The sequence below is a fragment of the Chlorocebus sabaeus genome, chromosome 9 (genome assembly GCF_047675955.1).
Source record: "Chlorocebus sabaeus isolate Y175 chromosome 9, mChlSab1.0.hap1, whole genome shotgun sequence".
Taxonomy (NCBI): Eukaryota; Metazoa; Chordata; class Mammalia; order Primates; family Cercopithecidae; genus Chlorocebus; species Chlorocebus sabaeus.
The window spans coordinates 53,261,550-53,273,798 of NC_132912.1; the positions used below are offsets into that span (position 1 = coordinate 53,261,550).

Consider the following 12,249-nt stretch of genomic DNA (forward strand, 5'->3'; position numbering starts at 1 on the left):
TGATCCACCCTCCTCGACCTCCCAAAGCGCTGGGATTACAAGCGTGAGTCACCGCGCCCAGCCGGTCTCTTGTTCTGTTTAAGCAAGACACTACATTGAGTAGTGCAAAGCAGTGGACGTTATGTTGTTGTTTGTAGCTCATTCTCAGTGCTAACAGCAAGAGAAAGTCTTGTGAAGCACGGCCCCCTTGAACTATACTGGTACGCAATTTTCCTTCTTTAAGTGATAAGCAATCTAAAATCAAGGCCTACGGGAAGGACGCAATTGTTTTTGTTACTCATTTCTAAATGTGAACTGGAACGTGCCACCCTTTTTCTCCTAGCCCCACCTAGAAGTGCAGTGTTGGTGGGAGAATGTATTCTTCTCTGGGCTCTCAGGACCATTACGTATGCTGGGGAGCCTGGCAGTTGGCGCCAGGCTTGACCCCAGACAGTATTTCCTTCAGCTCCAGCATTTGCATTCTCACTGTTGAAAAGCATTTGGCACTCAGTTTCCATTTCTGTATTCATGAGTGTTAATTACTCATGAAAGCAAATTGTGGGAAAACTAATTTTATAAATCACTTTACTAGATTGCGTTTTCCTTCCTTGCTTTCATCCTTTTTGTTGGTAATTATACAAATAATATAATTCTAAGTTCTCTGTGTAAAAATATTTAAACAATACAGATAAAGAACAGATCACTTTTTAATTCAGCCAGCTGGAACGTTAGGGATATGTTGGGAGTTAGGGGTTCAGTGTGAAGTAAGGCATTTTATTTTGTTTACATGGATAGCAAATTGCTTCAACAAGTTTATTGACTATTTCATACTTTTGCCATTGACTTAAAATTTTATATGGATTCTCATTTTGTATTGATTGCCTGTATAAAATAAGACTGTAGTTTCTCCTGCTCCATCGGTGAGTTTACTCTGCAGTGTTCCGGTGGCCATGTTTATAGTATATTTGATGCCTTCGAAGGGAAGCCCTCCTGAGCCCCATTCTTCTTTTTTTAAATTACACCTGTTTCTGAACAAGAATATATGCACATCTTCAGTTGAAAAAGGACAGAAAGATGGGTGGTGAAGACTGCTAACCCCATCTCCACTTTGCAGAACTAACCACTGCTACCAAAGATACTCTACTCACACAGAAGCAGAGACTCTCATCCACACATACCTTTTTAAAAATACTTCATTAAATAGTTTCATTAGTCTACTCTTAGATGAACTTGGATATCATGTTATATTAAGTATCAAGTTATATTAAAAACTTCCTTTTTAAATAGTGGCAGAAGACAACAGTGAGTCTTCCCATCCAAGAAAATTGTAAAGCCTCTTCCTGTCTCAAGCTCTGCTTTGGTGACATACTCAAGTCTTATAGTAGATTTTAAGACACTCGTGAATGAGATGTGTATGTACCTTGATTTAGTAGAGCTTAAATACTTGTTGAAGGAATGATAGCTTTAGGCTGAACTAGCTCTACTTTTGTGATGTTATTTGTACTTACTTGATGTTCAATCCCTACACTGTTTTTTCCATCAGAAAATATAGTCTACTTTGCCAAGCATGGTGCCTCATGCCTGTAATCCCAGCACTTTGGGAGGCCGAGGTGGGTGGATCACCTGAGGTTGGGAGTTCGAGACCAGCCTGAGCAACATGGAGAAACCCTGTCTCTACTAAAACTGCAAAATTAGCCGGGCGTGGTGGCACATGCCTGCAATCCCAGCTACTCGGGAGGCTGAAGCAGAAGAATTGCTTGAACCTGGGAGGCAGAGGTTGCGGTGAGCCAAGATCACGCCATTGCACTCCAGCCTGGGCAACAAGAGTGAAACTCTGTCTCAAAAAAAAAAAAAAAAAAAAAAAAAGAAAATATAGTCTTTTTTCTGAAAAAGTGAGTGTTGTCCCTATTGGTAAAAGTGTACCTTAAATACATTCATACACACTCCTAATTAGCATTAAATGAGAATGTGCTTTGACTTTAATTCATTATATTTGTTCAACAGAGAAATTGGACTTGACATTTCATTCTTTCAATTACTCCCTCTTAGAGGATATTAATGGACACGCCTGTGTTACTGGTAAACGCATCAGCCAAGGGGGAATCGATGGACGCATCTCTGCTACTGGCTGTGGCGTCTTCCATGGGATTGAAAACTTCATCATTGAAAGCTTCTTACATGAGCATTTTAGGAATGACACCAGGGTTTGAAGATAAAATATTTGTTGTTAAGGTTAAAAAAAAAAAAGTTTCTTTAATAACTGATAGACATTAAGTATAGTTTTTAATGTTTTTAGAATTGTAATTTTAAAATTCAGTTATCTCGTATCTCTTAAATTTAGAATGGTGGTTTCCAGAGTAATGGATCTTTTGTTTTTTGAACCTTGCTATGATTCATGTAACTAGAACTGATTTAAGTATCTCTCAAGTAGATGTGAAACTATTACCAACTATCACCAAATTCAACCAAAATATTGGTCAGTATTCAAACTTGAAATTGTATCTAGAAGGGCAAGTCCCTTAACATAACTCTCTAAGTTTTGTAAGTATATAGAAAGGTTTACACATTGACCCAAATTTGTTTGATGTGTTAACATGTATTTTACTTAGGAGAATCTTAATTAAGTTGAAATAATTTTACAACAGAAGTTGTAGCTGGGCATGGTGGCTCATGCCTGTAATCCCAGCATTTTGGGAGGCCAAGGCGAGTGGATCACTTGAGGCCAGGCATTCGAGACCAGCCTGGCCAACATGGTAAAATGCCATCTCTACTAAAAGAAAAATTAGCTAGGCATGATGGTGGCGCCTGTAATCCCAGCTACTTGGGAGGCTAAGGCAAGAGAATCACTTGAACCCAGGTGGCAGAGGCTACAATGAGCCGAAATTGTGCCATTGCACTCCAGCCTGGGCAACAGAGTCTCACTCTATTGCCCAGGCTGGAGTGCAATGATGCAATCTCGGCTCACTACAGCCTCCATCTCCCAGGTTCCAGCGATTCACCTGCCTCATCCTCCCAAGTAGCTGGGATTACAGGCATGGGACACCACACCTGACTAATTTTTGTATTTTTTTTTTTTTTGAGACGGAGTCTGGCTCTGCCGCCCAGGCTGGAGTGCAGTGGCCGGATCTCGGCTCACTGCAAGCTCCGCCTCCCGGGTTTAAGCCATTCTCCTGCCTCAGCCTCCCGAGTAGCTGGGACTACAGGCGCCAGCCACCACGCCCAGCTAGTTTTTTGTATTTTTTAATAGAGACGGGGTTTCACCATGTTGGCTGTGGCTGGTCTCGAACGCCTGATCTCAAGTGGTTCACCTGCCTCAGCCTCCCAAAGTGCTGGAATTACAAGCGTGAGCCACCATGCCCAATCATCACATTCTTAAACAGAGAATTTTATTATTGAAGAGAAACCAGTTAGTACATTGTTTCTTTTGGCAAAAGAATTTTGAGAATTGCTTCTAAATGAACAGAATGTGGATTTACATTGGTCAAAATATGACTCTTGCTGTCTATACCAGGACTTTAATTTTTGTGTCATGGATTATTGTTCTTCACAGGGATTTGGTAATGTGGGCCTACACTCTATGAGATATTTACATCGTTTTGGTGCTAAATGTATTGCTGTTGGTGAGTCTGATGGGAGTATATGGAATCCAGATGGTATTGACCCAAAGGAACTGGAAGACTTCAAATTGGTATTAATATATTTTTATGGCATAGACACTAAATATAAACATTTAAACTCTGGTACAGCTATTAATTGTGATTTTCAATCAATGGCAGCAACATGGGTCCATTCTGGGCTTCCCCAAGGCAAAGCCCTATGAAGGAAGCATCTTGGAGGCGGACTGTGACATACTAATCCCAGCTGCCAGTGAGAAGCAGTTGACCAAATCCAACGCGCCCAGAGTCAAAGCCAAGGTGACAACATTATAGAAACCGGAACCAACATTTTCAATGTGAATGACGTCAGGGGGTCATAGAAGAATCTGATTGAGTTTTCTCTTTCTTTTTAGCAGCTTTATTGGCATATATTATACGTACCATACACTTCCCCCATTTAAAGTAAATAATTTAATGGCTTTTAGCTTCCTGCACAGAGTTGTGCAACCATTACCAAAAAAAACGTATCTGCCTGACACGCCTGTAAAAAAAAAAAACAAAACCTAGACAAATAGAAAAGTAAAAGGTAGTTTTATACACTTTGCAGAGCAAAATAACTTCTATAAATTTAATTTTAACTGAAACTGTGCTTCTCCCCACATATGAACACATGTTCATTTATGCACATCTCTTGCCCTCAGTGGAGGGGATTTGATGGTGTTGTTGGCATTTCTCTATGTTCCTGACTCTCTTGCAGATCATTGCTGAAGGTGCCAATGGGCCAACAACTCCAGAAGCGGACAAGATCTTCCTGGAGAGAAACATGGTTATTCCAGTGGGTCATCTATATTTATTAGGCTTTATATGTATTTAGTAATTGTCTTTTGCAAGGAATTTGAAGGAAGAGAGGAATTATAAGTCACCTAAGCTCTAGTGAATTCATCTTTATTTCACTTTTTAGAAAATATAGTAGAAGCATGGTTAATTCTAAGCCTGTCACTTTTCACTGTGATCTAAACCTTTATTCCAATTTCACGGTCTTTACTGAATGTCTTTAACCTTCTAAGAGTCTGGTTATAGAAATGTGTGCTGTGTTAGAAACACTATTCTAACTTAAGTTCTAAGATTTTCTGTATGATTCCTAACCTTATGCATTTCAAGTGCCCCTTCCGGCTTTACTCAGAAAACGAATATGAGGCACACATGCTCAGGTTTTTTAGCAGGTAAGCATGAGTCTACACCAAAAAGTTATTAGAAATTGGTGTGGGCTTGGGATGCATTTTAAAGAACCCCCTTTGCTGAAAGCACTTGAGACATTTAATGTAACTGAAATAGGCTACCCTTAGGTAATAGGAGAAAGAATCCTGTCTTCTGAGAGGCCCTGTGGACGGTCCAATCCAGTTGGTTGGTGGGCAAGCCATTTAGTCTGAGAACTTCTGGTACAGAAGAGGCTCTAACCAAAGATGATTAACATTCATTGATTAATAAGCCAAACAATGATCTTTTTTTCCCTAAATAGAAAAAGTGTTAGATGGAATTTGGCAGAGTGGGGAGGAGTGTTAAATTAAGTGTGAAATTCCTGATACTAGCTAAAATATATTTGTGATAGTTGAAGTTCAGTCTACCTTGGTATTGAAATTAAGGTCTTAGGTTCATTTTAAGCTTTTGCTAAAACCATCGTCTTCTAATTTCTTTGGTGTCTTATTTTTGTGTATAGGATCTCTACTTGAATGCTGGAGGAGTGACAGTATCTTACTTTGAGTGGCTGAAGAATCTAAATCATGTCCGCTATGGCCGTTTGACCTTCAAATATGAAAGGGATTCTAACTACCACTTGCTCAGTGAGTGTCGATAATCTTGTTCACCAAAACTCATCTTTTGAGCCAGCTAAAAGGCTGTAAAAAGGTCCACTTAAGAGAACTTATCCCTTTGGGAAAGAATTGAGTCTTAGAAAAGAAAATAATATTTTGTCTCATGAAACTTTAGACCAAAAATGCACAATGTCTTTCTGGATATTAACTCTCCCATATACTTATATCCAGATTTTTATTCTGTGATGTAATGTTCGCAGAATATAATCTACAAATTAATTTTTTTTTTCCTTTTTTGAGACAGAGTCTCACTCTGTCGTCCAGGCTGGAGTGCAGTGGTGCGAACTCAGCTTACTGCAGCCTCCGCCTCCCAGGTTCAAGCAATTCTCCTGCCTCAGCCTCCCAAGTAGCTAGGACTATAGGCATATGCTGCCATAGCTGGCTAATTTTTGTATTTTTAGTAGAGACGGGGTGTCACCATGTTGGTCAGGATTGTCTTGATCTCCTGACCTCGTGATCCACCTGCCTCAGCCTCCCAAAGTGCTGGGATTACAGGCATGAGCCACCACGCCCAGCCAATAATATTTATTTAAGTGTGATTTTAAAACCCCACTGTCAATACTCAGTTCTGTCTCTGGTTGCTCTTAGTAAAGGCCTGTCTAGTGTCAAGAATTGTTTTTGAGACTCCTGATGAGAATACTTGTTTTTCTTTGACTAGAGTAAGCTCCACAGTTAAGAGTAGAATTTCTCAGCAAGCTGAAATAAGACCAAGACCTCCTACTGAGCTTCTCTACTCAGCCCACTGTGAGAATCTGGGTGAAGTGTTCCATCTGTTTCCTTTTCTTTTTCCCCCAGCATTTTCTTTTTAATAGAGCCAAGGAAAAACCCTGGTAATGGGTGTTATGGAAACAGAGCAGTGACCTAAATCCACATTTATATAGGAAATTGGCGATGTGTTTTATTCCTTCTTGACTGAGTTTTTTTTTTTTTTTTTTTTTTTTTTGAGACAGTTTCATTCTTGTTGTCCAGGCTAGAGTGCAGTGGCACAATCTCAGCTCGCTACAACCTCTGCCTCCCTGGTTCAAGTGATTCTCCTGCCTCAGCCTCCCAAGTAGCTGGGATTACAGGCAGGCATCACCATGCCCAGCTAATTTTGTGTTTTTAGTAGAGGCAGCATTTCACCATGTTGGTCAGGCTGGTCTCAAACTCCTGACCTCAAGTGATCCACCTGCCTCAGCCTCCCAAAGTGCTGGGATTACAGGCGTCAGCCACCGCGCCTGGCCCTTCTTGACTGAGTTTTAAGTGATTAACGCTTTTATGTCATTAGAACTCTCTGTACATTTTTGGGTTACAGTTATTGTTTGGGACTACTTTTGATTCTACTTCATTTTTCTTTTCTCTTAGCAATATCTTGATCTCTCTCTCTCTCTTTTTTTTTTTCCCATAGTGTCTGTTCAAGAGAGTTTAGAAAGAAAATTTGGAAAGCATGGTGGAACTATTCCCATTGTACCCACAGCAGAGTTCCAAGACAGGATATCGGTGAGTGTGCTCACCCCACAGTTGTACTTTACACATGCTCCCTGCTCTCTTGTTCAGCAGAGCTGGTTAGATGGATTTCATTTATGGCATAGTCTTTGTAATTAGCTTTACAGTAAGTGTGTGACATGTGTGTTTTTTACCTTCCCTTTTCATTACATTCTAAAACTGGAGTAAGAATCCTAATGACTACTGACAAATTTAAAATAAATAAATTTGGTATTTTTCACGCACATGTTTTAACAGTGAAGGATTATTATGTACTTTAATTATTTTAAGCTTCAGAGAAATAGGAAGAATTGAAAAGTAAGCATTAGATCGAACTATATGGGAGTCCAAGAGTTTGAGACCAACCTGGGGAACATAGCAAGTCCCCATCTCTATAGAAAGAAAGCAAGAGGCCAGGCTCGGTGGCACACACCTGTAATCCCAGCACTTTGGGAGGCCAAGGCTGGGAGATCACGAAGCCAAGAGATAGAGAGCATCCTGGCCAACGTGGTGAAACCCCGTCTCTACTAAAAATATAAAAATTAGCCGGGTGTGTTGGCACTCACCTGTAGTCTCAGCTACTCGGGAGGCTGAGGCAGGAGAATCACTTGAACTTGGGAGGTAGAGGTTGCAGTTAGCCAAGACTGTGTCACTGCGCTCTAGCTTGGGCCACAGAGAGAGACTCCGCACCCCTCCTCCACAAAAAGAAAAGAAAGGAGGAAGGGAGGATAAAGGGAGGGAGGGATGGAGGAAGGAAAACTTCTTTACCAGTAAATGATGGAAGACATGAAAAACAAAAGTCCATAGCACATAAACCTGGGGAAAACATTTATCCTCATTGTTAGAGAAATACAAAGTTAAAAAGGGGTTTTAAAAATATATTAACAAAAACAATGAATGGATCTTATGTTCACCATGTATATGGTGAAATAGTTGTACCTATATTGTAGTGACAGTGCACATTGGTGCAGCTCTTTGGAAAATGTGAAGTAATTAAAGCACCTGCCCTTTGGTGCTATGATAATCTCCCCTCTGGGAATTTATCCTAAGAAAATAATTCAAAAGAGTAGGAACCACTCCATGCACGATAATGCTATTGAAACTATGTGTAGGCCAGATGTGGTGGCTCATGCCTCTAATCCCAGCATTTTGGGAGACCAAGGCAGGTGGATCACCTGAGGTCAGGAGTTCGAGACCAGCCTGGCCAACATGGCGAAACTCCGTCTCTACTAAAAATACAAAACTAGCTGGGAATGGTGGCACATGTAGTCCCAGCTGCTTGGGAGACTGAGGCAGGAGAATTGCTTGAACCCAGGAGGCGGAGGTTGCAGTGAGCCAAGATCGTCCCGTTGCACTCTAGCCTGGGCAATAAGAATGAAACTCCATCTCAAAAAAAAAAGAATCTATGTGTAGATAGTTTTAAAATTTGGTTTCATTTAAAGTCCAGGGGCAGGAAAATGGCTGAGTTATATCTTATAATACATCTTCTTAGGAAATATTCAGTCATAGTTTAAGAATATATTGTAATGACTAAGTTATATCTTATGAAATATTCAGTAATGGAAAATAGTTCTGAGACTATATTGCAACATGGGAAAAAGTTAAAGGTTTTGTTTAAAAGAAAGAAAAAATGCTTTAGCCATTCTAGGTACTAACTGTTCCCCTCAGTAAACTTTCCTCTTTCCTAGAGTGATGATATCTTTGTTCTGGTCCTTCTATCTGGAATACACACATTCCCTCCCTGCTTAAGTGTCACTGCAGTTCTGTGGCTGTCTCTGAAAGTCTCCTGTGTGCCACTGTTTCATACATGACATCCATCCCGAGTGGCTAGTAGTACATTGGAAGGGCTTGCGTGCTCTCCTACATCAGCAGTTTTCCCTCCTGAGTCATTCCCCTCAGCTTACCAAATGCTGTTTTAAAAAATGTATAAATCTTAATCCCACTTCCCCTCCCAGTACTGCCATTTGTTTCCTGTACAGCAAACCTCCTTGGAAGCGTTGTATATACTCAGCCTCCAATTCTTCTTTACTTGAACCTACTCCACCAAGACTATTCTTATCAAGACAGCCAGTGACACCAGCATTGCCAAATCCAGTAGCTATTTTCAGTCCTCATCTTGCTTACCTATCAGCAGTTCTTGTCACAAATGACACTCCCACCTTGAAACAATTTCTTCTCTTAGCTTCCAGGATACCACCTTCTCCTGGTTTTCTTCCTACCTCACTGAACATTTCTTCTCTATTGCCTCTTGCTGGTAACTCTTCAACTCTCCACTCTCCTAACATTGGAAGGCCTGAGTCCCTAAACAACTTCTCTATCTAGATTGAAAACTTCAGTGATCCACTTAACCTCATGGTTTTAAGACTATGTATATACAACTCTCTTCCCACTAGAATATAAAGTCTGTGAGAGCAGAATTTTGATTTTATTCTGTAGGGTCCCCTAGTACCTGGAAGAGTATGTAATCAATAAGTGTCCAAACTACATCAGTGACCCATTTTAAGTTGTTATTGGGCATATGTGTTTTGTGGCTCTGTATGTCACCTTAAGAGTGGTAGTGAGTTAATTGTCCTTAATTTTTTAGAAAGCATTCCAAGAAAGAAATTAGGAAAGAGAGAAGCTGACTTGATGGTGGAGGCCCTGAGTCATACAAAATGGAGCATTCTACCAGGGTATGTGTGCAGATGCTGTTTGCCTTCCTGCCAGTCACATGAAGTGCAACTCAACCGTGTTATCTCAGCCACCAGACTGTGTGTGCTGATAGAAAATGGCAATCTGGGCCGGGCACAGTGGCTGACACCTGTAATCCCAGCACTTTGGGAGGCTGAGGTGGGTGGATCTCAAGGTCAGGAGATCGAGACCATACTGGCTAACACGGTGAAACCTCTTTTCTACTAAAAATACAAAAAATTAGCCAGGTGTGGTGGCGGGCGCCTGTGGTCCCACCTACTCTGGAGGCTGAGGCAGGAGAATTGCTTGAACCTGGGAGGCGGAGCATGCAGTAAGCCGAGGTCGCGCCACTGCACTCCAGCCTGGGCAGCAGAGCAAGACTCCCTCTCAAAAAACAAAAAAGAAAATAGCAGTCTGTTCAATGCTCCTCATTTGTGTGTAGCAAAACACGTGCTTTTTCAGTCTCAGATGATGAGCAGTTTTTTTAGAGTCTTCAAATACGTTTATGAGGCTTTGGAAAGAAATAATAAGGCTCATTTAGGAGGTAATGACATTGGCGGCTAGCCCAATATCGAGTAGTTAGCCAAATTGGGTTGTAGCTCAGTGCGCCACTATGTTATAGCTATAGGAAGCTACCTTACTGTAGAATTTGGTATAAGCAAAAGTCACTTTGACTGCTTGATCCCTACTTTAAGGCCTCAACCACAGTTTGAGTCCCGTTTTCCTAATTTCTTCTTGGGTTCAGATTCTATCTGCTTGGATTTATGATGAAATAGCATAAGCAGATATTGATGATGAAGGTGGTGCTTAGTGCTATTGTTTTTCTTGTTAATTTTTGATTGAGATAGGGTTTCTGTGGTATAAATTCATCTTTTTAAAGTATACAATTTGGCATCCTTTATTATATATACTAGCCATCACCACTATAGAATTCTAGAACATTTTCTTCATCCTTTTCTTTTTTTGTTTTTTTGAGACGGAGTCTTGCCCTGTTGCCCAGGCTAGAGTGCAGTGGCGCAATTTCAGCTCACTGTAACCTCCGCCTCCCGAATTCGAGCAATTCTTGTCCCTCAGCCTCCCAAGTAACTGGGATTACCGGTGTGAGCCAACATGCCCAACTAATTTTTGTTTTTGTTTTGTTTTGTTTTTTGAGATGGAGTCTCGCTCTGTCGCCCACCTGGAGTGGTGCAATGGTGCGATCTCGGCTCACTGCAACCGCCGCCTCTTGGGTTCAAGCAATTCTCCTGCCTCAGCCTCCAGAGTAGCTGGGATTACAGGCATCCACCCCAACGCCTGGCTAATTTTTTTGTATTTTTAGTAGAGATGTGGTTTCACCATGTTGGTCAGGCTGGTCTTGAACTCCTGACCTCAAGTGATCTGCCAGCCTTGGCCTCCCAAAGAGCTGGGATTACAGGTGCGAGCCACCGTGCCCGGCCTAATTTTTATATTTTTAGTAGAGATGTGGTTTCACCATGTTGGTGAGTCTCGTCTTGAACTCCTGACTTCAAGTGGTCTGCCCACCTCAGCCTCCCAAAGTGCTGGGATTACAGGCGTGAGCCACTGCACCCAGCCACCCCATTGTTAAGTCCAGAGAATTAGGCCCTCCTGCCTAGAGGTTCTGCTGCTACAGTAGTTTGTCTTTGGCTGCCCAAGTCCTGCCTTGAAACACTGAGAAGGTAACTTGGACCAGGCCTGTCTGGGCCTTGTGTGTTTTGGGCCTGGCCCCTTGAGTCAGGATTATCTTCACTGCATTTTCTCTTTCTTTTCAGCAAATTGTGTGCACAGCCATGAAGTATAACCTGGGATTGGACCTGAGAACAGCTGCCTATGTCAATGCCATCGAGAAAGTCTTCAAAGTGTACAATGAAGCTGGTGTGACCTTCACATAGATGGATCGTGGCTGACTTCCTCACTACCCTCTTCACCTGTAACTTCTGCAGACCTATCACAAGTTTACATGTAACCACAGAAATCCCTTTCTCTCCTGACTCAGTAATAATGGATACCATTCTCAACAAGTCAATCCAAATCAGGGGCTGGATTTGGATTGTGAAGGATTTTGGAAGTGAAGGAGAAAGAAATTAAGGTTAGGGGATCATGTACAAGCTGAGTGTGAAAGTAGAAATCACCTACACCAGAGAGCCATTTGGGTATTTTGCCTTTAAATAAAAAGTCTCCTCCATCTGGCTGTGCAGCCTTGCTCTGTGACTTTTCCCAACACAATCAGTGCTATTGCTGGGGAAGGGACAGGCAAGAGCAGTCAGTTGCTTGCTTATTTTGCTCTGGACCAGTCTGGGACACGCTGTAACTTTAGCACATTTAAGAAGTAGGTGTGTGGCCTTTTCAGAAGGTGGCATGGTCCTCAAGTGAGTTCTTAGTATTTTATATCAGCAAAATAACTCAATTTTGCAGGTTACAAATATAAAAGCTGTTTCTGTTTATGAATTCTATTCTTTTAGAATAAAATAAGTACATGCTGCTGTAATAAAATTGCCTTTAATCACTTAACAAGCCTAACCTTGACTCAAACAGTGAATGCCTATAAAAATAATAAATTAAAAAAACTAGTATCATAAAACAGTGTCATTTATAGCCTGTCAGTCATGTATTGTTGTCCAGCAAACATTAAAAGCCTTGTGGATAATTAAGTTTTCTTCATACCTGCAAAA

General features: G+C 41.2%; 1 protein-coding gene across 4 annotated transcripts; it reads left to right on the top strand.

The window, feature by feature from the left end:
* The first annotated feature begins 97 nt into the window (after window positions 1-97).
* LOC103215856 (glutamate dehydrogenase 1, mitochondrial-like) lies at window positions 98-12,249 on the top strand. 4 transcript variants are annotated; one of them, XR_005244102.2, is made up of 8 exons: window positions 1,909-2,211; window positions 3,530-3,667; window positions 3,756-3,893; window positions 4,333-4,410; window positions 5,293-5,416; window positions 6,834-6,925; window positions 9,495-9,582; window positions 11,350-11,454. XR_005244102.2 is itself a non-coding variant. In XM_073019003.1 (7 exons), the coding sequence occupies exons 2-7, from the start codon at window positions 3,557-3,559 to the stop codon at window positions 11,467-11,469; spliced, it is 663 nt and encodes a 220-aa protein (XP_072875104.1). In that variant the 5' UTR covers window positions 98-200; window positions 3,530-3,556; the 3' UTR covers window positions 11,470-12,249. The 4 variants fall into 4 exon arrangements, 3 of the variants coding, with proteins under 3 accessions (XP_072875104.1, XP_007960859.2, XP_072875105.1); XM_073019003.1 differs by lacking the exons at window positions 1,909-2,211; window positions 9,495-9,582 and adding an exon at window positions 98-200 and having other exon boundaries at window positions 11,350-12,249; XM_007962668.3 differs by lacking the exon at window positions 9,495-9,582 and having other exon boundaries at window positions 11,350-12,249.